The 26,541-nt window shown below is 39.7% G+C and overlaps 1 protein-coding gene across 9 annotated transcripts in view; it reads right to left on the bottom strand.

Moving 5' to 3' along the window:
* Nucleotides 1-26,541, bottom strand: part of MCTP1 (multiple C2 and transmembrane domain containing 1) — a gene marked incomplete at its 3' end in the record, with an annotated part of 167,255 nt that overhangs the window by 116,153 nt on the left and 24,561 nt on the right. For 5 of the 9 annotated variants that reach the window (XM_081880367.1, XM_081880364.1, XM_081880365.1 and 2 more), the window contains exon 2: nt 1,497-1,611. In XM_081880367.1, the coding sequence (XP_081736493.1) occupies nt 1,497-1,611 (115 nt within the window). Of the gene's footprint in view, nt 1-1,496; nt 1,612-8,999; nt 9,160-26,541 lie in introns of those variants that run through there. The other 4 variants (XM_081880368.1, XM_081880370.1, XM_081880372.1 and 1 more) reach the window with 3 other exon arrangements.

Genomic DNA, 26,541 nt, shown 5'->3' with positions numbered 1-26,541 from the left:
CTTCCTGACTTCACAGTGGTACTCAGTGCCAAGGAGGAGAGTCAAGAAAATACCATTTGAAGCTTTCAGTCTTGGCACACCACCTCACTCCATCACTTTCCAGTTACATTTCAGACACCCAGGTGAGGAGCACTTTTAATTTACTCCAGGTAGTGATGGTGGCAGAATAGCTAGCTAGCAAGTGTCAGGGCATCAGGGTCTGGCTAGACACTGAGGATCCTGGATGCTGATGACTGGGCACCAGGACAGGTAGAGTTGGAGTCTGACTTGGAAGAAGGGATCAGTGATCTGGGGGAGCCTTTAACAGCCAGGAGGTGAAAGTCGGAGGCAGGAGAAGCTGCAGGATTTGAGAATGAAGAAAAGGTGCAGGAGGAGGGCAAGATAGCACAGGCTGGTGTAGAGTCAAGACAGAAGGGGGATATTATTTCAAAGAAATATGATTTCAAAGTAAGATAGCAATGCAAGAGTCATATTACTATATATAATCAAATGCAAACAAGACCGTAAAAAAATCCTGAAGTGCTAAATGCAGGGATGCCTAACCCTTTTGGCCTAAATTCAAGTAATAAATTGATGCAGCAAAATAAAGACTACTCAGGACCATCTAAAAGGGGCTAATATTTTCTGTGGTGAGCTAACTTCTTCCCAGCACCTATTCAGCCTATATCTGAAAGTACAGTATCAAATCTTCCTATGAATTCCAGAATTTAAATTTAGTTCATATTTAAATTTCAACAGGGAGCCATCTTGATTATTAACCTTTATATTTCCTTTCATTGTTTCATATAACCAAAGGTTTGCATCATCACAGAGCCTTCAACATACAAGGTTGGATTCAAAAATGCCCTCCATTTGTCAGAAAACGAGGCGCTTTTGATTCAACCTAATTAGTTTGAATGCAAGTAGAAGCCTTTACATAATTGTGGGGAACTGTTACACGTGCCAAATAATACCTGTTCTGCATTTGCAAGAACTCAATCTTTCCATGTGTCAGCACCTACACTTTGGAATTCCCTGCCTATCAATATTAGGCCTTCTTAGTACCTGCTAAAAATGTTTTAGTTGACAAGCCTACCCAGATATTTAGACAGTTGCTGCAAGTTTTAATCTGTTTGTAGTCTATTGTTATTTTAACTTTTTGAAAGTTGTAAACTGCTGTTGCTAATTCTTCCTATTGATAGTTTTATCGTTTTATCTTTTTTTGTAAACTGCTTCCAGGGAATTTTTTTACACTCAAATGGAAATTGTATGAAATAAATAAATAAGCAGCTGCTTCATCATAGGCTAAGGTACACTTTAAGAAATTACAAGGCTTTTTGTTGGTTTTGGTGCAACAGACCAACAAAGCTTCTCCGCTGGAGATTGTTACAAGCGTAGCATGTTCAGTGCACAAATATGAAAATAAAAATGTATAAAATTTAACCAAGGTAGGTTAACCTTTCCAGCCCCTGCAGAGTGTTTTATGTAAAAACAGTGTTTGATCAACATATTCTTACCTCTTCGATCACGAGCTGCTAGATTATGACCTCTTTTTAATGTAATGTCCAACTGGTACATTCCGGGTTCAGCCAGAGGCAATTCTGCATTACTAGTTCCAGTAGGATTGGCTCTCTAAAGAACAAAGAAAATACATACATGATGCCCAACATTATTAATCTGATTTGCCATTTTGCAAAGTTATGTATTCATGTAACTATTTATTATTCATCTTAATAAGTTATGTACCAATACTGCAGTTTCTAAGCAGTGTACAAAAGGGATTTCTCATACACCATAAAGTCAGTTAAAATGAAACATAAGATCAGGGAGGGGGAACCCTCATAAAATGCCTACTGAACTAAAAAAAGATCTTCACCAAGCACCGGAAGGTCAACAGGAAGAGGGCCTGGCTGAGCCCAATCAAGAGGGAATTCCACAGAATTAGGTCTACAATACTGAACACACACATCCTGGTGAATATGAGCCATGTGTCTGAGCCATGGGGGACCACTAAAAATGACTAGGAAGTGATATAAAGCATTGAGTGGTCCTTAGGGTATCATGGACCCTTGTAAACGAATATGAGAACCTTTAACTTAGCCCTATAGTGTATGGCTGCCAGTGCAAACTTTTAAGCACTGGCACTATGTGCTGATGATAGCCTGCTCCCACCAGTGCTCTAGTTTCAGCATTTTGTACCAGCTGTAGCTTTCAAACAAGGCCCAGGGGCTGCTTCACTTACACATGCACTGCAAAAATCTAGTATTGAGATTACTAACACATGAATTACCATGAAAAGGCTTATCCCTGTCCTGAATGCCTGTAGATGGCATACCAAACATAGGTAGCAAAAGGTACTCCTAGCCACTGAAGCAACCTGAACCTCTAGAGATAAAAATGGCCCCAGGATCACCCCCAAACTACTAACTGGCTTTTTCAGAGGGAGTCCAGAACTGGCAACTAACTGACCAAACTTCCAGACACAGAACCCACCCACCTGAAGTGCTTTCCTCTTCCCAAGGTTCAAACTCAAAGACAGAGGCAGCCAATATGGCTTCCTCCAGATGCTGCTGGACTACAACTTCCATCATCCCTGACCATCGCTTAATAAGAGTGCAACCTTGTCTTGGGAGCACCATTTTAGTTACTCCTGCTCTTAATATGTCATGGATGTTTCATATTCATAAATATTTCTACTTAAAGTTAGCAATACACCTAAGGAGCCAAATCATTAAGACCTGAAGAATTTTTTGTGATGTAGATTTAAGTAATTATGTTTATCCCTTTTTGCAACACCTTTATTTTCAAAGCAAAGAATGAAAGAGTTACAGGAGTCCCCCAACCAGCTATTTCCTATATTTAGTTATTTTATTCTGTTGTTCATATGTGAGTAGTTTAACAACACTGTTGCTCACACTAATCTTTAAGATTGGAACAGAACCTACTAGTGATTGCTGCCTGATCCAAGGTAGGTTGCAACAGGAACACTACCACCATGCAAATATATGTTAAAATAGTAAGAAATGGTTCCCCAAATGCATGTTTGGGTTAAAAATAGGTCCTGAATCTGAAAAGGTTGATGATACCTGATCTAGTGGAATCTCCACTGTTACGGAAATTACGGGGGGGGGGGGGCAGACATCTTTAAATTTGTTAAATGTTACAAATATTATGCATAAATGTATCCTTTTGACTTAACAGCTTAGGGAAGTTACCAAGCTTTAAAAATCATATAAAATCAACTCCTTTGCTAGTTTCCTTCATTCCACCGCCAATTTGCTTCATTGGCCAAGGGCTTGGAAACCACTTGGTCCCCGCCATAATCCCTCAAGCAGGAGGTCACGTACTCACAGAAAGGTACTCATAGGTGTCAATTGCTGGGCAAAGGCACTCCTCTGGACTTGCCCAGGGGGCAGACTATGCAAACCAAAGTTCTATTGTCCCTTTGTAGTAGGTGCTTAGAATGTACTTCCCAATACATATCCTGTATCCACCTGTTGCCCCAACATATTCCTCCTATTTTAATCATGTATAACGCTCCCCTTTTCTGATGTAGCAATGATATAGCAATGATGCTTAACAAACTGTATGCTGGGATAAGATAGGAACTTTTAAAAGTCCTTGTCACCCCATCCTCAGGGTTCAAAATTCCTCTTTGAACCTGTTGAGCAATAAACTTTGGTCTACAGCTATTTGCTCCGGTTGGTGGCTGAACTCCTTCCTTTATTACGCAGGGACCTGCGGGCTCTGCCCAACGAGCTGGGTGACTGAGCAGACTCTCATCTAGATTTTTCCATAACACCACTAAGCCTGTAGTCTGCTGGAGCGCTTGGAAAAACAGCAGTAAAAAAAAATCTAGGTTGTGGAACATAGTAGAAGTAGAACATAGTAGAACATAGTAGCAACATAATTTTTTGCACGCATTAAGACACCCTGAAAAAAATATAGAACTCTAAGCCTCTGACCTTAAGTTTGCTGCTTCAGTACAATGTGGGCTGATTTGGTTGTTATACCAAACCACTGATTAGACATTACATGAAGAAGCCACAGAGAGTGTCTTGAGCTTAGGCTTTTGCTCCTCCGCCCTTCTTCTCCAGTGCAGAATCATTCACTTCCGTCTTAAAGTAACTAAAGTTTACTTTGTCACGCAACCTCTGAAAAGCTGTGGTTAGCTATGTTTAATGGAAGCCAACCAACTTCAGAACAAAATCTGTGAGGCTGGTTTGTTTCCACGACAGTAGTTATCTGAACCACATATTAGGGTTCAGGCAACAGCAATTAATCTAAAACTGAAGCAGAAATTTCCGTGGCTGCACCAGAGGAGAGGTGGATTGAAGTGTGTGAGTTAGACCTCTAAGTTTTTTCTCATAACAACAAAGTATGGTTTACATCTGAATGCAGTCACAGTTTTCGTATGGAGACAACAAAGCATGGGTCTTCAGATCCAGGAAGCTACAAATGTATTTTGCATGGATCTTTTAAAAATTCACAGTACCAGAGTTTATAAGACTACTTTGATTACTTGAATATAATTTCTGGATTCACATTCAGAAGCAACTTTATTTTGTTATAGTCTTACTATAAATTATATATATTTTTATAAAATGAATTTTAAGGATTATTAAGCAATTCTACACTTGATTGATAACCAAGGTTTATGTCACATTTTCTACTGGTTTAAACGTTGAATTCCTGTATTTTGTTCAGGCTGTCCATTAATAGTTCAACAAGGTATCATGTATACTTACAGCACAGGTCCAGTTTTCAAGATCATTTTCCAAACATGGTGATGCTATTCCTCCCACTCATTTCAATAATATAAAAATACTTCTTGAAATTTTAAATTCTTATTAAAAATTTCAAAAATACGTTCAAATTAAAACTTATTCCAGAGGTATGAGGTTTGAACTATACACACCGCAGTACCAAACTAAAATGATGAACACGGGACTCATTCAAGGCAGTGGATTATTATCTCACACAAGGATGCATTAACCATATCTTGGTTATCCACATGGTCAGCATCCCTCACAATATGCATGAACAAGTCAGCAGGGCTCTTTTTTTAAAAGGGGGGGGGGGAGAGCAGTCAAAAATAACATTTGGCCAGTTCAAAAATTATATTATGTCATGGAATGTGGAAGGCAACTTAAGTAGTTCAGGTCCTGCAGATGTTGCTGGACTATAATTCCCATCATCCCTGATAACAGGCCATGCTAGCTGGGCTTGTGGTAGTTGAGAGAGCCACAGACTAGTCATCCCTGATCTAAAGGGCTTGATCATAGAAAATAAACAGTGTCTATTACAATTAAGGACACATTCAAGTTCAACATTAATTAGGCGAGGAATTGAGAAAGGACAGAGCAACTATTAAGTAGGGTTGGGAAAGAAGAAAGTGGTTGATTCAACACAACACTCCAAGTCCTTCCAGCTCATGCTAGAAGGAAGCAGTGGGCCTTTTTCTCTTACTTTTCTGCTGTACCTGCTGCATGCTGGTATAGCTTGGGCCAGTGATAGTCTTCTAGACACCTGGGTGGAGCTCGGTATTCACTTGTAGTGGCCAGCAGAGGAGCACCAACATGTCACCTCAACCTCCTTCAGTCATCAACACCAAGGGGATTAAGATTGTAGTTGGACAGCTGTTTGTCCCTCATTCACAAAATCTGTGCATTTGAAAACAGGCTTGCAGCAAATGGCTGTGCTATTCCAGCAGCTATTACAATCTTCCAATATCAGTTTAATTATTTTTTCTTTACCAGTGCAGGAATATTTTTTAAAAAAAATTTAAAATGAGCTCAACCATTTAGCAAACCATAGCACATTGCAGGGCCAGTCAAGACCAACACATGTTACATAGGGCTCTGAAACCATATTTTATTTTTCCTCCTAGTTTGACTGGAAGTGGAGTTAAATTCGAGCTCACCGGAGGCACAGTTCTGCTGGGTCAACTGATCAGAAACAGATCCGTAACCAAAGACTTATCAGCTACAGCACAAATGTGAGCATTCAATCTGATAATATTGTCATGCTGGCCTGGACATCTGTTGCAGACTGCTGCTTGACAAACATGCAGTGGTATGGCACTTCCTGGTATCCTTTGCTGGGGCCTTGTAGCAGCAACATAAAGTGATCTCTTACCATACTTGACTCATAGAAGCATAAACAGTTCAGCAACATTTGCACTTCAGCTACACAGTCACAGTTCTGGACAGAAGTTTGAAAAATTGGTGAGGGGGCGATGCCAGTAATTTGTGGCTCTCAGATGTTACTGGACTCCAACTGTGAGTGTTCGTCTACACTTCTGCTTGTCCCGACACTTTCATCTAGGGAAAATCTGCTGTTTACTGCTGAATCAGAACAAACGTCGATTGGCATTTGTTTCGATTAGGCAGTAAACAGTAGGTTTTCCTGGGGACAAACAAAATACCACTTGGATCTGTGCCTATAAAGCACATGGCAAGTGGGAAACTTCTTGGACCTATACTTTCTAGGCAAGTGGAAGTGTGGCCGAACCCTGAATAATCAGGGAGGGTGGAAGTTGTGGTACAAAAACATCTAGAGGACCAAGTATCCCCCACCCCTGGTATGTTCTATTCCAGGGGCTCAGAATGGGTTACAGAAGGCTTTAGTGATTAAGCCCCTTTTCGTCAGGTTTTAATAACTTCTGTTCCCCATTTGCCCCTTCTGTGAAGCAGACAAACAAGGCGGCTAATATAAAATTAGATGCCAGGCCCCCAGATTGCAGGTACCTGTCCTTCTACGCCATCATATCCTCATCTATGTTGTGTGATGTTGTGTGTTCCCAGTACTGAGAAATTTCAGAGGCATCACTTTATCAAATATTTGTAATACTTGTTTTAATTAGAAGTATAAAAGCAGAGTATTAAGTGGAGATGTAGAAGTACCTGCTGATTGTCCAAGGTGGGTAATGAAGTGAGCATACATAGGTAAATGATGCAAAAAAGAGACATTAGTTCAATATTGATAAGCAGAAACTAACAATAGTAACATACATTCCCCCACCTCGAGTTCACCTAGATAGACTGGCGAACAGGGAGGATCATCACCATTCAAATGGGAAGACTTCAGAATTAAAATAACACTTAATCAGCATCTCTTTCAGTTTCCACTTACTGGAAAATATTAGTCACAATCCCAAAGTTTAAGAAACGCAGCTGACATGGATGTTGAAGCATGATTATCCTGAAACATACATTACAAACATGTTCCAAACAGTATGATAGTCTGTTGCCTTTGCTGTACCCTTCACTAAGTTTATTTTAAAAGTCTTTTTCCCCCCTGCCATGGTAAAGTGTCATAGCTGTGGAAAACCAAGATTCATAAGTTAAAGTCTTTGCTGTCCTCCACTTCCTAGTGACTTCTCTTCTAGCAGAAACTAACATGAAGGAGATCAAAGGTCTATAAAGCACAGTCAGTACCCATTGTATAAAGTTTCATTAATTATTTCCTAAATCCATTATGGATGTTATTATTAGAAACTAATATGTGGGAAGACATTACTTCTCCCTTTGCTGTTGCTCATTTTTTTGTTTCCTGATAGTCTGCTCTTCCTTAAGTTGTACTGTTTGATAGTTCATTTAATAATCTTACAATGATGGTGACTTGGGTCAAAAAACAATATACAACAAGAAGTTCCCATGTCAGTAGGATGTACAAAATGTAGCAACTGAGGCTGTTATCATAGCAATCCTCTTACTACCGTACAGATTATATTATCACATTATCAGTTCAATGGCACCCAAGCCCCAAACCAATGATGCATGATCCACGTCAACAACTGAGTTCTTGATGAGCTTTGTCAAAGCAATGAGCTGTTTAATTCACACCCACCCCATACTTTAATCACACTTCAGCAGGAGAAAACAGAATTTGGCCATATACACAATCCTTTACATGTGTTTAACTGCATCAGAGCCATAAAGGAATCCTGAATGCCCAAACAAAGCTGAGTTTAGAACAGTCTCAGAATTATTACCCCAATCTGACAGCTACTTCTAGTTTCTAGGTTACTGATCAAGTCAAGATGAATTCAGAACCATTATTTTTTAATTGGCAATGATTTTTTTAAAGGCAAGCAGTCAGAGCTGTAAATTCACTTTATCTGATTCATCTAGAAAATTAGTATGATTATTCTGTCATTGTTACATTTCGGAATAAAGGTTCATTAAAGGTGTGCATCCTTCTCTCCCTCAAACCTACTTATATGCTCTAGTGCTTTTTGCAGGCATGCTTAGCTGAATTCTACTAATATCTTCCAAAACCAAAAATCTTAGTAGTCTTAGGTCTACGGTATTAGAAAATCAAACCAGCAAAAAATTTTTAAAAACATCCAGCAGCTAAGTTTGTATACACCTTAAAAAACCTCAAATTCTCCTATTGCCTATTCAGTAGTCAGTAGCATATGTTTAGATTTTGCAAGTAAACTATAAACATCTGAGAAGCTTGTTTTGTTTCAGCATTGCTAGTAATCCGCTCAATAAAAGGCTTAGTATCTTAAATGCATACTAACGATACCTGCTAGCAACTTCATATATCCTGCACATGTCTATTCAGAAGAAAGCCACACCAGTAGGGCTTATTTCCAGGCTAAGTGTGATATAGGACTGCAGCCTTAGATGCATTTAAATAATAACCATCCTAGTGATTTCAACTCTCAGCAAATACAGATGAGATATGATTTGAAGTATCACTATTTTATAGCAGCAAGAACTCCTGCATCTCTGTGCAAATAATCTAAACTGACAATCTTTTAAATCAATACATTTGAAGTACTGAAAAGCTCTAAAAAACATATATAGTTGAAAATAGGTTTCACATGGTTTTACATTTACATTGCTATAATTTTTCCACAGACGTAGCACCTTTAAGTCTTTTGTTCTTATAATTACTTTTTTTAAAAACCAAGAACACATAAAATGTACCCATTTAATCCCTAAATATAGCCTTGTTAGAATCACTAGCAACAGATTAAAATAGGAGGGAGGCAAAGAAAAAATTACCTTATTGTTCTCAAATGGCAACATGTTCCCTGTTTTCAGTTTGGAGAATCAAAAAATGTTGTTGGGGCTTCAACATCCATCCATCAACACTTAAAATTACTCCTATAAATGGGTTCTCCCCCAACGATACTGTTTGCCTCCATCTAGCAGCAGTGACTTCTTAGCACACAGCTTGCTGCTCTGAACTGCAGTCACTGGGAGGGACTGTAAAAGGAAACCATAGAGTGCGAATACAGTTGCTTCACAGCTTTAAAAGGATATGACTCACGAATCTAATCTCCCATCTCACTGTACTACATCTTTTAGCATCTCCAAACAATGAACATGAGATGCTGACCGGTTTTGTTGGATGTTTTCAACAAGTGGGCAAGAACACAATATTACTTTTCAAAATGCTTAATATTCATATAAATATTCAACAGGCAGAAGTCACAAGACACAGCATATCCTACCATGAACACATATAGCCTATTACCTTACTTATGTTATTACATCTCAAAAATAACGGTTTAAGCCAGTGCTTTTTTCTGGGGACAATCCAGTCAAAGGTGACTATGGGGTGCGGCACTCGTCTTGCTTTTCAGGCGTTTGTCCACAGTCAGCTTTCCGGGTCATGTGGCCAGCATGACTAAACCACTTTTGGCACAACGGAACACCGTGATGGAAGCCAGAGCGCATGGAAATGCTGTTTACCTTCCCGCCACAGCGGTACCTATTTATCTACTTGCACTAGTGTGCTTTCGAACTGCTAGGTTGGCAGAAGCTAGGACAGAGCAATGGGAGCTTGCCACCGACAAGTGGATTTGAACCGCTGACCTTCCAATCAGCAAGCCCAAGAGGCTCCCCCCCGCCAAGTTGTTAAAAGTATGGAACTTACTATAACAACTTCATGGTGAATAACAGAACACTGGTTTAATCCTAACATGCACTAAAATTATATGGCTAAAACACAGAGGATCTGATTCAAAAGATGTCACTTCCATGCTTACTATGGAAAGCTAATTACTACTGCAGACTAATTACCCAGGAATCCCTGTGTTCTAATTTACAGAGGACTGCCCCCTATTTGAAGTGTCATCCAATTCAAGTCTGGTTTAAAGATGAAGACCCAAAAAGAAGGGAAAGCAGGTGTCTTGAAGTTAGTAAAAGTAAAGGGACCCCTGACCATTAGGTCCAGTTGTGGCCGACTCTGGGGTTGCGGCGCTCGTCTCGCTTTATTGGCCGAGGGAGCCAATAAAAAAATCCACTGACCAACACCTACCATTTGTGGCACCCAGTCCACAGACTGACCACTCATTACAGGCAATGCTAGTTCTTGATTTCAGTCTTCTAAAACAGCAACAGCAGAACTGTTGATTGACGATGTGATAAAAGTGCACCAGGCTGCTTTCGGTACAAATAAGGATATGAATGCTTAAGATTCATAAAGCAACTTGTTAGGTTGACTACCTTCCCAATAGATATTTAGAACACAAAAAATAAACTGCACACAGGATACAATACAAAAACACAAGAGTCATAAACCCAACTATCATGAAAAATAACTACACCAGCATTTGTTGTTGTTGTTTAGTCATTTAGTTGTGTCCGACTCTTCATGACCCCATGGACCAGAGCACGCCAGGCACTCCTGTCTTCCACTGCCTCCCGCAGTTTGGTCAAACTCATGCTGGTAGCTTCGAGAACACTATCCAACCATCTCATCCTCTGTCATCACCTTCTCCTTGTGCCCTCCATCTTTCCCAACATCAGGGTCTTTTCCAGGGAGTCTTCTCTTCTCATGAGGTGGCCAAAGTATTGGAGCCTCAGATTCAGGATCTGTCCTTCCAGTGAGCACTCAGGGCTGATTTCCTTCAGAATGGATAGGTTTGATCTTCTTGCAGTCCATGGGACTCTCAAGAGTCTCCTCCAGCACCATAATTCAAAAGCATCAATTCTTCGGCAATCAGCCTTCTTTATGGTCCAGCTCTCACTTCCATACATCACTACTGGGAAAACCATAGCTTTAACTATACATAAAATCAGCAATGCCTTAAGAAGCCAGTTATGTGAAGTGCCATGATGAAAACAACCACTAGGAGGGTTTTCAGTTCTACAGTGGTACCTTGGTTTACAACCATAATCCATTCAAGAGGTCCAAAACCAAAACAGGTTGTAACCCAAGTCACGCTTTCGCAATGGGGCCTCCAAAAAAATTGGGTTGCTATCCAAAAAAAGGTTGAAAACTGGAACACGCACTTCCGAGTTTGACGTGTTTGTAATCCAAGACGTATGCAAACCAAGGTACCACTGTACCTTGTCCCTCTCGCTTAGTGAACCAGCAAAAGTTACACATACGCTATTTTTTCTAGATAAAGAGGTGCCAAAACTCACCATTAATGCCTCTTTTGTTCTTTTATAATGGCAATGAGAATTCTCATAAGTTCTGACTGAAAAAAACCCTGGCTACACACACAAAATTCTGTAATGAGATAATAAAGACTGTTCCTGTTACTAGTTGCCTGACATTATGTTTCAACTACACTACAAAAAAATCTTTTGGGGCAAAATAATATTTTAAACCCCACCCAAAAGGCACCTGAAATAAATAAGCCTCTGCTGTTCACTTAAAGGCCTGCAAAGAAGGCGTCTTGCTGGGAAAGACTTCCATAGTTGAGAAGACCCTGTCTTGTGCATGCAAGTCTAGACAACAACATGCAAAGAGACAGCAATCTTGGGGGGGGGGGGGGGAGAGAGAGAGAGAGAGAGAGAGACAGAGAGAGAGAGACAGAGAGAGAGAGACAGAAATGCACCAATCTGAAAAAGCCTAACTTTAATCCAACTCTGGTGTTGAAACACTCACCCAAACAAAAACTTTGTGGTTTATATTCATAGTGCTGAGAACACTGTTCTATCAGTGCAAACATTTCTGCTTGCCCGATGGAACAATTTCTCCTTTCCTTCCCCTGAACAAGGTTCTAGGGTTTCTCCCAACCCAAATCCCTTCCAGAGGGATTTGGGGAGGGCATTGTAGTCCCATTGCACTACTGGGAATAAGCTGCACTAACTTCTGCTAGCTCAATGATTTAGCTAAACATAGCGCAATATGATTTTTCCTATAGTGGTTCTTCCATCCTGAAAAAGCTAAATTATTTGCAAAACTGAATTATTAATTAGAATTCTACTCCTCACTCTGAACTTCTGTCACCTGAACAATTGCTGAAATATACTTTTTCCATCCACCCTGCCCCACTGCAGTACTCCAAATTTATGGGACGGAAATGGTGGCTTGATGATGGCTCACTGTTTTGGCATGCGTGTCTATGTCATTGCATCAGAAAGAATATAAAGGATGGACTATCAAGTCAAGTATGACCCAAATGCTAGGCTTCACAGCCATGAAAAAGGGCAATGTAAATCATATAAATCAGTTTCAGTGCTTAATCTTCTCTCAAAAGACTGTTTATCATTTTAAAATGAAACAATGACATTCCGTCTATTATTAAGGCAACGGCTTCAGCCAAGAACAAGTTGCGCCATTAGGCGGTTGAGTCTAGTATGAAGAGAAAGGGGTGGGAACAGGAAGAGAACAGAGAATCAGAAAGACTGTGGCAACATGGCAACATGCCCAATATGCCACTTATGTGAATGCTTCAAACCAGAACAGTCACTTCTCTGTTTTGTGTGCCAAGGATTGAATACAGCAGAAGTGGACCCAAGTAAGAAATACACGCCTGCAGACTGTTTAAAAGAAGAAGAGGAGATTACGTTTGCCAACTGAGGATTATATCCAACTAAATTCTACTCAGAATAGATACACTGAAGTTAATGAACTGAAGTTGAACATACTAATTAATTTAAATTGGTGTACAATGAGTATGACTAGCACTGAATACTTTTGAACTTTTCTGAAGAATTTACACACAATTTTAATATTTCTGTGGCACTGAGATTCCTGCAAAATATTGAATATTTTTAAATAAATTGGAGAATAGAAATATTTGACTCATACATTTGCAATAACCTGGACTTCCAAAATAAGGGCAAAGCTTGCATTATAATCTATTATTCAGTTTATTCTTTCCTCCTTTCTGATAAAATGCTGTATTTTAATGAACCTCTGCTCAAATAGGAAAAAGAAAATTGTGTTCTATAATTTCTCCACTTGCAGACATTTTTCATTCTGCCAGTAGTATAATTACTCCCAAGACTTCTGAACTAAATTATAGTCATAATTGTGCCTCAGCTCTAAAGTTTTGGCTGAATAAAGCATTTTCAAACTTTTTTCAGGTAAACTTGTATCAGGCAAACAGACTTCATATAAGGCAATTACTAATTTCAATGGGAATTACTCATGAGTCAGACTTTTGAGGTGAGTCTGTCATATGCCGCAGCTGTCCATATTTCCTAGTACCTGATCCTACATATCACTGTCCCCTGTTGGGTTTACATTTTCATATGTTGTCAATGGTGAGGCTCATTCTAAACTCTTAAGTAGAATAACATTATGGGACAATTATATTTTTCCATCATACTCAAAGAAGTCAACATACAGTGGTGCCCCGCAAGACGAATGCCTCGCAAGACGAAAAACCCGCTAGACGAAAGGGTTTTCCGTTTTTTGAAGCGCTTCGCAAGACAAATTTCCCTATGGGCTTGCAAGTTTTTTCCCTTCCCCCCCCCTTTTTTCTAAGCCACTAAGCCGCTAATAGCCGCTTAGCCGCTAATAGCCGCTAAGCCGCTAATAGGGATGCTTCGCAAGACGAAAAAACCACTAGACGAAGAGACTTGCGGAACGGATTATTTTTGTCTTGCAAGGCACCACTGTACACTCTCTTTGCTTTTCTATTATGTGACGAGGTCTAGGATGTGGCTATGTTGATTAGTTCTTGGCTGTCTAAAAACCAAATGCTAATGTATCACTTCTCCTCCAATAACCACCTATGAAGCTATTCTGTGTTACTGGTTTAAAATACTATTTCACGTGTACAAGAAACCACTGGTCTGAGCTTGCCCAAAGTATTGGAGTTCTGTACTACTAATATGCACATGACACAAAACTATAACTCTCCTTTCCATCTTAATCCAAATTTGCTACTGATGTCCTGAATCCATGCCTTGTGTCAGTACTGGACTGGAATGAGAACAATTAAACTGAAGCCGAATCCAAACAATATAGACATGTTTCTGGTTGGTAGAAGGCACTTCAGGAAACAGAGGCACAACCCATTTTAGATGGATTTGCACTCAGGAACATCTCTGCATAGCTGAGGCTGATGTGCCAAATATGTGTCAGATCTGCCCATCCTAACATGTGTCTTAGTTCCTTCAGGGTCAGATTAGTGCAACATGCTCATGTTCAACAGGCTGCCTTTGAATAGTGTTCAGAAATGTCAGCTGCTTCAGAACACTGCGAACTAGCTGCTGAATGTGGCTGGTGACAGGGAGCGCACACCTCCAAGGTTACAGCAGTTATACTGGTGGCCAATACATCCCCAGGTGCTATTCACAGTGCTGGTTATAGTTTGTAAAATGCCATTAACAGTTCGCTTAATTGGCCCATGTTTTGAGATCTTCTGTTCCGTCAACATCTAATATGCATTTGGTAAGAAGTTCAGAAAGATCCTCAACGGAAAAAGAAACCTTCCACCAGTTTCTTTTTTCATGACCTATGCATTTTACTGTTGCCTGCCTTGAGTGCTCCACATAGTTACACTAATTTCTTTTCTAAGCAAGTGTTACTATACTATAGCTGTAATGCAACCTGGAGCCACTGTAACATCACACATTGTGTTGAACAGTCCTAATTGGGGCAAACTGAAAGCTAGCCACTCATGACCCAAATATACATAATTGAGTGAGAGGTAAGAAAAGAGACAATGTGATCATGAAACAAGATGGCACCTTGTTAGGAAGAGATCCAAAGTGTTCCTGAGATATGTAGTGCTCTGGTTCTGAACTCTCCTTGATCTATTACAGGATTGGTGAGGAACCTGCTGACATCCAGATGTTCCTCAACTACAACTCTGCCTACTGACCATGCTGGTTAGGAATGATGGGAACTAAGATGCGAGTAAATGGAGAACCACAGCTTCCTTACACCTGTACTTCAAGGGTGTGCATCTGCCCCTAGATCCAACTTGTTTGGATAGATCAGGGTTTCCCAAAGTTGGGTCTCCAGCTGTTTTGGGACTATAGGTTCCATCATCCATCACCTGCTAGCTAGGGATGATGGGAACTGTAGTCCAAGAACAGCTGGAGACCCAAGTTTGGGAAAGCCTGGGATAGATCTTTATGCTGAGTAAAAGTGCCTTACGAGAACTGCCTTCTATAGGAAGTCTCAATCTTAGTTTTGTTTTTTCAAAACTGGAATGGCAGCCGTCCCGTGACATCAAAGGCTTCACTTCAGCCTGAATGCAACTTATTTCCCTTTCGATCTATCTATAGATGCAAGATGAAAGCCACAATGTTGTCCTCACACAGAAGGGTATCTAACAGTAAAAACAAATCGGCACACATCCTTAATAAATTTTTAATCAAATATAAATTTTCCATTCAGTTTCAAGGTTCATAACAAAACAAAAACAATAGAAAACCCTGAGCTGTCCTACAGTATATGTACTGAGGGGAACAGGACAACAGAGATACTGTATATAGATTGTTATGAAAGGTTATTTCTTGGCAGAAAGATTTTGTGTTAGGATTCTTGCTGGGGTAAACGCATTAATGGCCACACCACAAGGGTTTCCTCACTTAAACATAAAGCTAAAATTGATGCTGCAAGGTAAGGAACATCTTGCTATTTGATCAGTATGAATCAACCAATAAAAACCAAGCCTGGTGGCATGTGTATCCACAGGAGGGGTACAAGAGGGTGATAGGACTGGTACCCTTGGTGAACCATGCTCTCTGTACTGCTACACAGAAAAAGGTATTTAACTCGCATGTGAGTTCCAGATTATTGTTTCGTTTTAAAGGTGTTGTAACTTGGAAACCACCACTTTTTGAATTTGAGGTGCTCATGATGAAGTGGGTGAGCATAACCAGTTCACTTTAAAGCAGTGTTTCCCAACCTTTGGTCTCCAGCTGTTTTTGGACTACAATTCCAAACATTCCTAACCTTTGGTCTTGCTAGCTAGGGATGATGGGAGTTGTAGTCCAAAAACAGCTGGAGACCAAAGGTTGGGAAACACTGCTTTAAAGCATAACTGGGCTGAAGTTAAGATTGAAATTCTATACGCAACTGAGTCAAAGTTCAAGCCCATTTAACTCGGTGAGTATCTAAACAGTTGAGCTGTCAAAAGCCTGTTAATGTAATTAAGAAACAAAAGCTTTAAACCTTGGGGATTTGCATGGTTAAATTGGTTACAACCACATGCACAAGGAAATTACTGTGGGGGGATCAGGCTCAGGCTCAACATACAGAGGGCTGAAGATACACAGGCAGTAAAAGCTTCACTAAAAGACAAAGTGCACAATAAAGTGAAACCTTGACAGATCTTAAATACAGATTTATTGATGCAGTTCTCCAGATACTGAATATTGCATTAAATGTGAGTAAATGGAAAGAGCTGTAACATCTCAAGTCTTGTTCCTAGAATGGGTAATAAAAGTACCTTGCAGGTTCTTTTGTTTTGCATGCATATTGTCATTTACCTCTAGCCTTTAAAAATCATCTATGAAATAAAATCACCCATAGTTTGGAGTCCTCCTGCTGTTTTTACAAAAATTAGTTCAGAATATAAATTAAACAACAACAGAAGATAAAATCCATTTTTAAGATAAACAAAGCTTAAATATGAGTATTTATAAATACTCAGAGAGAAGCTTATTTTCTTCTTCTTTAAAATTAATGACATTCATTGTTCTTGCATGTACTTAATTCTGGTATGTGTACGATGACTGGCAATGCTGAAGCACTAGGGAAGAGTCCTAACCAAGGCTTCATTTCAGAGGTTATAAGCATGTAAACATCTAGAATTAAATGCGACTTAACCTTTTTAAAGTTTGGAAACAAGTAGTTTAATGTAATGCTGAATGAATCCAATGATAAGACCACAAGGAAAATCAACACATAGTGATATACTGGGTTTTGTGTGCAAGAGGCTTAATAATAAAACACAGTGCTTCCTCCCCCCAGCCTCCAAAAACAGAACAGCAAGAATATATTTTTTTATGGAAATAAAATTGCCTACTGTTTCAAAATATGGTTTTATAATACAATGCTGTACACTCATTCCAGGAAGGAAGCAGCACTGAACTAAATAGAGCTTACTTCTGAGACATGAATAGGATTACATTATTAAATTGCACCCCTCCCCCCCCAAAAAACCACCCAATACCAAGTATTGTATTTTAATAACCTTATTGGAACTAAGTACTTTAATAACCTTATTGGAACTAAGGAATTACAAAACAAAACTTGTTGGGACTCCCTGACACAAACAATCTGGCTAGTTATTTCAAATCAAGGTTGTTAAAAATCAAATCATTGTGTTCCTTTCTTGGCTACTACAACATAAAGCAGTGTGTTTAAGTACTGTAGTTAAGGTTAACACAATAAAATGTTTCACTCCTGTGCAATTATGACATTTCCAAAAATGTGCATTAGTAAAAATATAAGCGTGGCCATAATTTTGTGTACACATATTTATATTGACTCCAACAGTCATCATAGCAAGCAGATGGATGGATTATAGATTTCTAGAACCTGAGGGAATACATTTCTCTGTATCAGCTAGTGTAGCATTTGCTGTGCAATGATTTATTACAGTGGTACCTTGGTTTTAGAACAGCTTAGTTTATGAACAATTTGGAAATAGAAAACTGCAAACCTGGACGTAGGTGTTCCAGTTTGTGAACTTTGCCTTGGAAGCTGAACATGTTCCATTTCCTGCTGAGTGTATTCAGTTTGTAAACTGAGTCCCCCGCTGTTAATAAGAGGCTTCCTGTTGAGTCTGTCGGCTGTTGAGTCCCGAGCTCCCACGGAACAGAGAGGTGATATTTGGAGCTTTTGTTTTTGCTATTTTTTGCGTTTTTGTGGCTTTTTCATTTTTTTGACTGAGACTTGTTCTTCGTTTTATGGGACTGACTTGTGACTGTGGCTTGTGACTTCGTTATTTTGACTGTGGCTTGTGACTTCGTTTTTGTGACTGTGTGGAACCCAGTTCAGCTACTGATTGATTGTGTGACTGCAGAAATGGATAAAAGCCCCCCACCCAATCAATGACTATCATCAGTGCACGTAAGAAAAAATAATAATTTTAATTTTTATCATCTACAATACTGTCTTTCTTATAGTACAGTACACTGATTATTGCTTTCATTTTATGGACCAATGATCTCTTAAAATAAAATTCATGTTAAATTGCTGTTTTAGGAGTTGTTTTTAAAAGTCTGGAATGGATTGATCCATTTTGCATTACTTTCTATGGGAAAGCACACCTTGGTTTTTAGAACGCTTTGGTTTTGGAACAGACTTTCGGAACGGATTAACTTTGGGAACCAAGGTACCACTGTACTTCAGTTCAAGCAATTAAAACCATGATTCTTTAACAACAGTGGGTACTAGGCTTCGCAACAACAGGCCTTAAACATAAGAAACAGCTTGCCATAGTGGTTGATAATTTAGAGACATAACCATTCTTTTCTATGGGTTACTAATATTTTAAAAATAACTTGCGGAGATGTCCTAAGGTCACATGGGCTTTTTACAGCAGAGGAAGGCTTGAAACTGCTATACACAGTGTCACTCTGTAGATTAAAGCTGTGTTTTATTGCTAGTCCTCATACCATTGTTTATATTTGTAGACCAAAACACATTAGAACCCATATCTGAGTGCTTCTCATAAGGGCTACAAGACTAATATTGGCAGGCATTTGCTTGGTTCAGTAGTTTCTAGGCTTTGTTTTTCCTTTTAAAGAATTATTTGCCATTTTTTCAGCTGTGTCTGGTCTGATAAACCAGAACCAACTAGTCCAGTTTGTTTCACATGCTAGTTTTTTAAAATGCAATTCACATTATGATGTGCAGTTGAATATAATTCATTTCATACTGCAATCATCTTTCTTTTAAAAAAATTAATTTTCTTTTCTCTCATGACAAATATACTTATAACATACAACTTACATAACATCTCTGCCTCCCCCCTTTTGGACTTCCCTCAACTTCCATTTCTGATTTATTAACCTCATTAGCATAGTCTTCTATTTTCTACAAATATCATATTTTTCCTTTTACATCATTTGTTCCCTATCCATAAAGTTGTGAATGTTTATTTAAATCCTACCATCAGGTCAATATTATTTCTTTGTTTCTGCAAGTATAATATAAAAGGTTCCCACTCTTTTTCAAAATCCCTATTGTCCTTTTCCCGAACATAGTGCTATCATCTTATCACATAATATACATTTAAACTGTTTTACTTAAATATATCATTCTCCCTCCCATTCCTTTTTCATGTGTCATGTCATTTTAGATTGTCAGCATGAGAACAGAGACTACCTTTGATACTGATTTTTGTAAGCCACTCTAATAACGTCAGAAAGGCTTCAACTCATACAAGTACAGTGGTACCTCGGGATGTGAACGGGATCCGTTCCGGAGCCCCGTTTGCATCCTGAATGGAATGTAAAACGCGATGGCACGTCTGTGTGGGCGCGGGTCACGTTTTGCTGCTTCTGCGCATGCGTGCGACATCATTTTGAGCGTCTGCATGTGCGGTGAAACCCGGAAGTAATGCGCTCTGTTACTTCCGAGGTTGCCGCGGAGTGCAACCCGAAAGCACTCAACCTGAAGCACATTCAGCCTGAGGTATGACTGTACTTGGAACATGGTAGGAGCAACCATAAGGAACATGCTGCCCTTATGTGGCTATTGACACATTTAAGGCAACAGCAGTTTACAGCAGAAGAGCCATACAATCCTTTGCTTACTCAAAAATTATGCACCCACGTACCCATATTCCCTTCCTACATTGGTGACTGGGCAATGAGGAACTTTGCAATCCTACCCACAACAAAAGGCGAGAGAACACAGCATTACTAACTGTGTTATGTGTAATGCTGGTCTTCAGGTCAAACTTTTGGAGCTGTTAAATTTGTTGTTGAAAGCTCCCCTCTCCCCCACAACAGCTATAAGAGGCACTTTGCAGTGCACAGAAATGATATCTCCCTTCTCAGTTTTGCTACCGGTGTTTATCTTCACAGCCTGCTTGACAGTAGAAGGTAGCCTTAAAAGTTTATATTCTTTCACTCTGGTGGAGCAGGGTTAGAGTGAACATCAGTTGGGTAGGTTTTCTTTCTATTTGCTTGTTTTATTTCCTTATTGAGAGAGGTTGGGGGTGGGCCTTGGGCGTGCTTGGTATACTGCATGCAACACTTATGTTTTATAACAAATGTAACTGGTCTGTAGAAAACACAACCTGAAAAAAGAGACAATGCACGCACTTTTGTAAACAAAGAACATATTTAATAAAAACTATTATTATTTAATAGAAAGAACTTAGACCTAAAAGCAAAGGACAAAGATTCTGTCAACTGCTCCCCGTACAACAGAGGTGGCTGGCTAAAGCCTTTAGAAGCCTATAAGTGTATAAACACACTAGATATTTGCCTTAGGTTTCTGTGATTAATTACACTTTGGGTGGGTGCACACATTAGTCAAAACTTATTAAATGGTTTGGATTCAATGACATTAAAAGAATCCTGTTCTAGTCCAGTTGAACTTCCTGTAGAATTGGACATCCTACAATCAGAGAGTAGTCATAAACTGAATAAATTCTAAATGTTATCTTAGTCACTGCTTAAACAGTAAGTTGAGAATTGAACAAACTGTACTTCTCACAGGATTATAAATTTCAAAAGTTAGATATTCCAGTTTATGTGTCACTGCTCTAGGCATGGGTAGAAGAACATCAAAAAGTAAAAGGAATGAACTATTATTTATCCCTGTAAAGTTGCAAAATGTTTGCAGTGCTGTTTGCAGGCTCAGGAGAGTCTGCTACTATAAGAATGGTTATAACTCTATAAACATTAATAAAATAATAATAATAATAATAATTTATAAAGGTTTTTTAAAAAAAGGTTTAACTCATCTAGCAATCAGCTAGGACTGAACATGCTTTAGAAACTGCCCTCGGTACTATGCCTTGTTACAGGCCCCCTAAGAGTGCAATCCTAAATTTATCATCTGGACATCAAGATAAAAACAAGAAAAATGCTCAAACAGTATCTACCTCTGCTCTCCATCCAAGCAATTCCTTCTTTTGGGGGAACCACAATGGCTTGTATATCCACATACACCTATGGTATGGGAAGACACATTGCTTACTTTCACATACATATAAAATGAGTTAATTGACTCTTTAAATGGGGGAAATTAGGTTGGAAAGGAAACATGGTAGCACAACTTGAAAAGGAGCTTCAAATGCAGCAAGTAAAATGGAAACTTTACAGCCCAAAAGGAGAATCTGCGGAACCAAGCAGATTCCTGTGTTATCGGCGTGTTTCTAAATCCTTACTGCACCTGCTCAGTCTGTTAGAAAGTCCTGAGGGATAGCTCAGTTGGGCATGAGACTCTTGAGTTCACGGTTGGGACAAACTATTTACCCCATGTTGGGCAAAATATTCCTGAGCTGCACTAGATGGTCCTCTTGGTCCCTTCCAACTCTGCCTTTCTTAAAGGAATAGAATCATAGAATTGTAATCAGAAACACTAGGCACGGTCAGGTTCAAGAAACATCAATAGTTTTACCACCATGACCCTCATTACCACCTTATCCCAAACTTGAGTATTAGCAACTGGACAGTACTTGTTACATGCTAGCAGATCCAGTGGCGTAGCGTGGGGGGTGCAGGGGGGGCCGGCCGCACCGGGCGCAACATCTGGGGGTTAGGGTTAGGGGGGCAAATCCACGGGTTAGGGGGCGCAAATCCACGGGTTAGGGGGCGCAAATTACTTGCCTTGCCCCGGGTGCTGACAACCCACACTACGCCACTGAGCAGATCCAAAGCTTTTACAGAATAGACACACAGCTGCTTCCTCCAAGATGGCAGGAACCACGATCAACATTCTACGTCAATTTAAATGTGTTTGTGGGAGGCAGGGCTATGGGTTTGTTTTGTTCTTGTTTTTATGATGCATGTTGTGTTTTTATTTTGTAATTTTACATTGTGAACCACCCTGAGATCTTCGAATGAGGATGGTATACAAACTCAATAAACTAATAACAGTAAAATAAAATGCCTTCTCAATGTGAATAAACTTACCACACCCAGAACCCAACTAGCCACACAGCTAAGATGGGCAGGGATCCAGAGAGCATGTGGTTGGATCCAAAGCTACACCTATCCTGTCCACATCATTCAGGCTGCAAAAAATGACAATCATCCCACAAGACAGAGGGAAATGATGCATTGGACATCTCAGCTGGAAATGCCACAATTAATTGTTGCCTTTGGTTCCCAATATTACATTTTAATTATGTTGAGGGCGGTTTCTGCTTTGCTGATTTTACATTACCTGATTTGAGCTCCTGTGAAAAGCAATTTCTAAGTACTGTAAATAAGATATAATTTTTTTAACCACATAAGAGTACTGGAAGCAACTGCATAAAACACATTTCCCACAAGAAAAGGGAGAAGAGAACCCAATACAGTGGTACCTCGGGTTAAGTACTTAATCTGTTCCAGAGGTCCGTTCTTAACCTAAAACTGTTCTTATCCTGAAGCACCACTTTAGCTAATGGGCACAATTTCTATTCATCCTGAAGCAAAGTTCTTAACCCGAGGTACTATTTCTGGGTTAGTGGAGTCTGTAACCTGAAGCGTCTGTAACCTGAAGTGTATGTAACCTGAGGTACCACTGTACTAAATAGTTAACAAACTTCACCTAGTCATTTACTAATTCCTTTACTCATAGTTAGTGTGGGAAATTACTGAAGGATTTGTTTTCTAAAAAAGAATTCTAAACCACAGTAAGCCTTGTTTTCCTAAAGATATTCCTTTGGTGATTTCTCCATGCACCACAAATATTTTCTCTGAACATCTGCTTCTTAATTCTGGCTAGACAATACCCATCTCAAGCAAAACTTTAACATTTAATTGGCAAACTTATTTCCTTTCTCAAGACTGGCACTAATCACTTGACTTAAAGTTCAGCATTGATTAGGGACTGAGAAAAATCAGTATACTGCTAGAACTATCAAGTCTGCAAGGCTTCAGCAAGAAGGCAGCTTGCGAATCATACATCAGAGACTGACAGAATGAAGTGAAGCAAAGAAAGAGGATTTAGAAAGGTCCTCTTTTTCCATACCTAGCAAAGCAGAAATTTCAAAGAACGTTAAACAACAAACTCAAGTCATAAACAGAAATGCATCTGACGTTAGTAATGCCAGGCTTATTTGAATAGCAGGAGGGGGGAGCCCTGTGAAGCAAACTGGGGGGATAGGAAACCCATTTCACTGCTCTCTGAGATGTTAATGCAAACATGCCCTTAGTAACTTTGAGCTCAGAACTTCACCAAACTAATGAAAGTGTATATTCCTTGACGACCCTGAAGGAAGTACTGTACATCAGTAGTTTCCACCAAAATGGGAAAGAAATATATACTATATCAGCCAGTATAAACAGCAATGAAAAAGATCAACATGTCAATTTTTAGACCTTTTAAACTTGCTGAACCTGTGGTAATTTGCTCAATTTGAAATTTAATGACGTTAATAAGACCTAATCAGGCAGATTATTTTGATGAATTTTCAAGATATAAGCTCAACAGGCATCATTTTGTAAGATATAGAATTTTAGGCTTTAAATGGTGTAACTTCTGTTGTTGTTGCAACACACCTTAACTAAAGGGGCACCTCCATGACCTTTGGATTATGCAGTTACTGCCCTGAACCGTCAAGCCACGCAGGTCCTCCTTTGGGCCACTTGGGCTCAGGATCTTCTGCTTAATTCTTGTTTATTTAACCAGACTATACACTGTTTAATAATAAAAAGGCCTCTAAGTGATTTACATAAAATAATCTTAAAAGATTACTGATAACATCAACAGATTAGAAAAAACAACACCAAGAGGGAATAGTAAGACTATATAGATAAAATCAACAGATGAACAAACTGTAGAAAACACAAAATGAGGAGTGTGTTAAGTGTTTATCTTGTCAAATTACATGAAGTAGCCTTAGATTGCAGAACATGAGACTTACTGTGCTGTCAACAAGAAAAATTTGCAATACTTTGCATGTTTTTCTTGCAGTTAATGCAAATAGTCATCAAAAAATAGCACAGGTGTACAACCCGGCTTAGCTCTTTCAAGTTACTTATACCTCCTACTGGAATAAAAGGATGCATTCTCTTTCTGATAGTCCGAAATGTTTTACAATCAGGAAAAAAACATACCTATAACTCAGAATGAGTCAATCATTTGTTTAAAATTTGCTGATACATCGGAATAAAAGAACTTGGAAAAAAACCTGTGGGAAAATGGAAGGACAACAATCCAGTCCGTAGAGTTAAGGGAGCAAGAATACCTGTTTGGTTCACAGAAGGTAATACTATTCCATTCTCATTATTAGAGGTTCAACAAATTTGTTTTTCAGGAACATGACAAATGTTAACAAGGTACAAAAAGTGGTTTATTCCAGGCCGCCTCAAATAAAGAGGAAAGCAGTTTCTGCCTATGTTTTTACATTATACTGTATACATACTGCACACCACCCTGATATTTTATGAAAGGAAGTCACATTTTATAAACAAAAGGTATGTTGAACAAGAAAAGTTCTTCAAGATCTAAAACCTGTGATACCAAGATTTGGCATACCTATAGCCAGATAAGGAGTGACTGGGGATTTAATGATGTTATATGTGATGGAAAAACACGTTATTTTCCTAAGAGGTAATATATTACCCTGCCTGATGGTTCAACATTACAATGGCAAATGTTCCTGAACATACAGCATGGTTTATTTTCATACATGCCCAACGTTCTCAACTGCAGTAGGCAGGAACAGGTTGCCTTGATCACACCCAACAGAAATCCAAAACAGCAGTGCAGTTTTAACTGCGGAAATTACCTGCTGAAGGGATTAGTCACTGATATCCCTTGCCATTAGGCGGGTTTTGTGTGCTCACAGAGCCAGTCCTATCATTAGACAGAATTGGAAAGTTGCCCCAGGCAACTAATGCCTGTGGGAAGCATGGGGAGTCCCTGAGCTGTTCTCCCAAGCCCTAAGGACATTCTCACCTGCCTGAGTCTGTGCTTGTCGCTGGCCTAGCCTGCCTTGTCCTCTTGGCCTAGTCACATTCTCTCATTCAACACTGGCAGTAGCACTGGGAAAGGCCCCTGGGCAAGTGAATAGATAGAGGTAGCCAGGCGATGCATTCCAGCAAGTGTGCATGTGTTGCTCTGCTCCAAAATGTATGCAGCTGCCACCATTGCCACTGTCCTGCTACTCCAACATTGTAAAGTGTGTTTTAGTGGGACAGCATGCAGGTGTCAGGTCCAGCCATGAGCAAGCTGTGCTGAAGTGTTGGAAGGAGCCTACTGCAAGGTGTCTTGAGATAGCCCAGTCATTTCCCAATCTCAATTTGGCCCCTGAGAACTACATGTGGAGTACTTTTGCATATTGAATTCTAATGATGAAGGATACATGCAAGAGCCTTTATTTTTTTTTTACATGTAAACAACCTCCACTAGAATCTTGTAAAGTTTATGGCCAGGCAAACCAGTTAGTGTTTGGTAAACTAACAGATAAACAGTGATCATCAATTTTATAATGCTATCCTAGACCAGTCTCTTAGAGCAGGGGTCAGCAAACTTTTTCAGCAGGGGGCCGGTCCACTGTCCCTCAGACCTTGTGGGGAGGCCAGACTATATTTTGGGGGAAAAATATGAACGAATTCCTATGCCCCATAAATAACCCACAGATACATTTTAAATAAGAGCACAGATTCTACTCATGTAAAAACACACTGATTCCCAGACCATCCACGGGCCGGATTTAGAGGCTACTGGGCCACATCCAGCCCCTGGGCCTTAGTTTGCCTAACCATGTCTTAGAGTGGTTTAGAACTTCCATTTGAAGAAAAAGTCTAGTCAGTTTAGACCAGCTAGCCTATGGTAAAAATAGGATCAAACTGGCAAAGTGTATTGGAGACAAAACCCAAAATTCTGCTTCCTGAGTAGGGATTCCAAATCCCAGACACCGAGGGTACATCAGAATACAGTGGTGCCCCGCAAGACGAAAAACTCGCTAGACGAAAGGGTTTTCCGTTTTTCGAGGCGCTTCACAAGACGAATTTCCCTATGGGCTTGCTTCGCAAGACGAAAACATCTTGCGAGTTTTTTCCCTCCCCCCCTTTTTCTAAGCCGCTAAGCCGCTAATAGCCGCTTAGCCGCTAATAGCCGCTTAGCCAGCCGCTAACAGCGCTAAGCCGCTAAGCCGCTAATAGGGGTGCTTCGCAAGACGAAAAAACCGCAAGACGAAGAGACTCGCGGAACGAATTAATTTCGTCTTGCGAGGCACCACTGTATAGGACTTTGTCTCACAATGTACACACA

Source organism: Podarcis erhardii (genome assembly GCF_964252035.2).
Source record: "Podarcis erhardii genome assembly, chromosome: 11".
NCBI lineage: Eukaryota > Metazoa > Chordata > Lepidosauria > Squamata > Lacertidae > Podarcis > Podarcis erhardii.
Note: the sequence above shows the minus strand (reverse complement) of the source record. Positions and strands in the feature narration are given on the sequence as shown.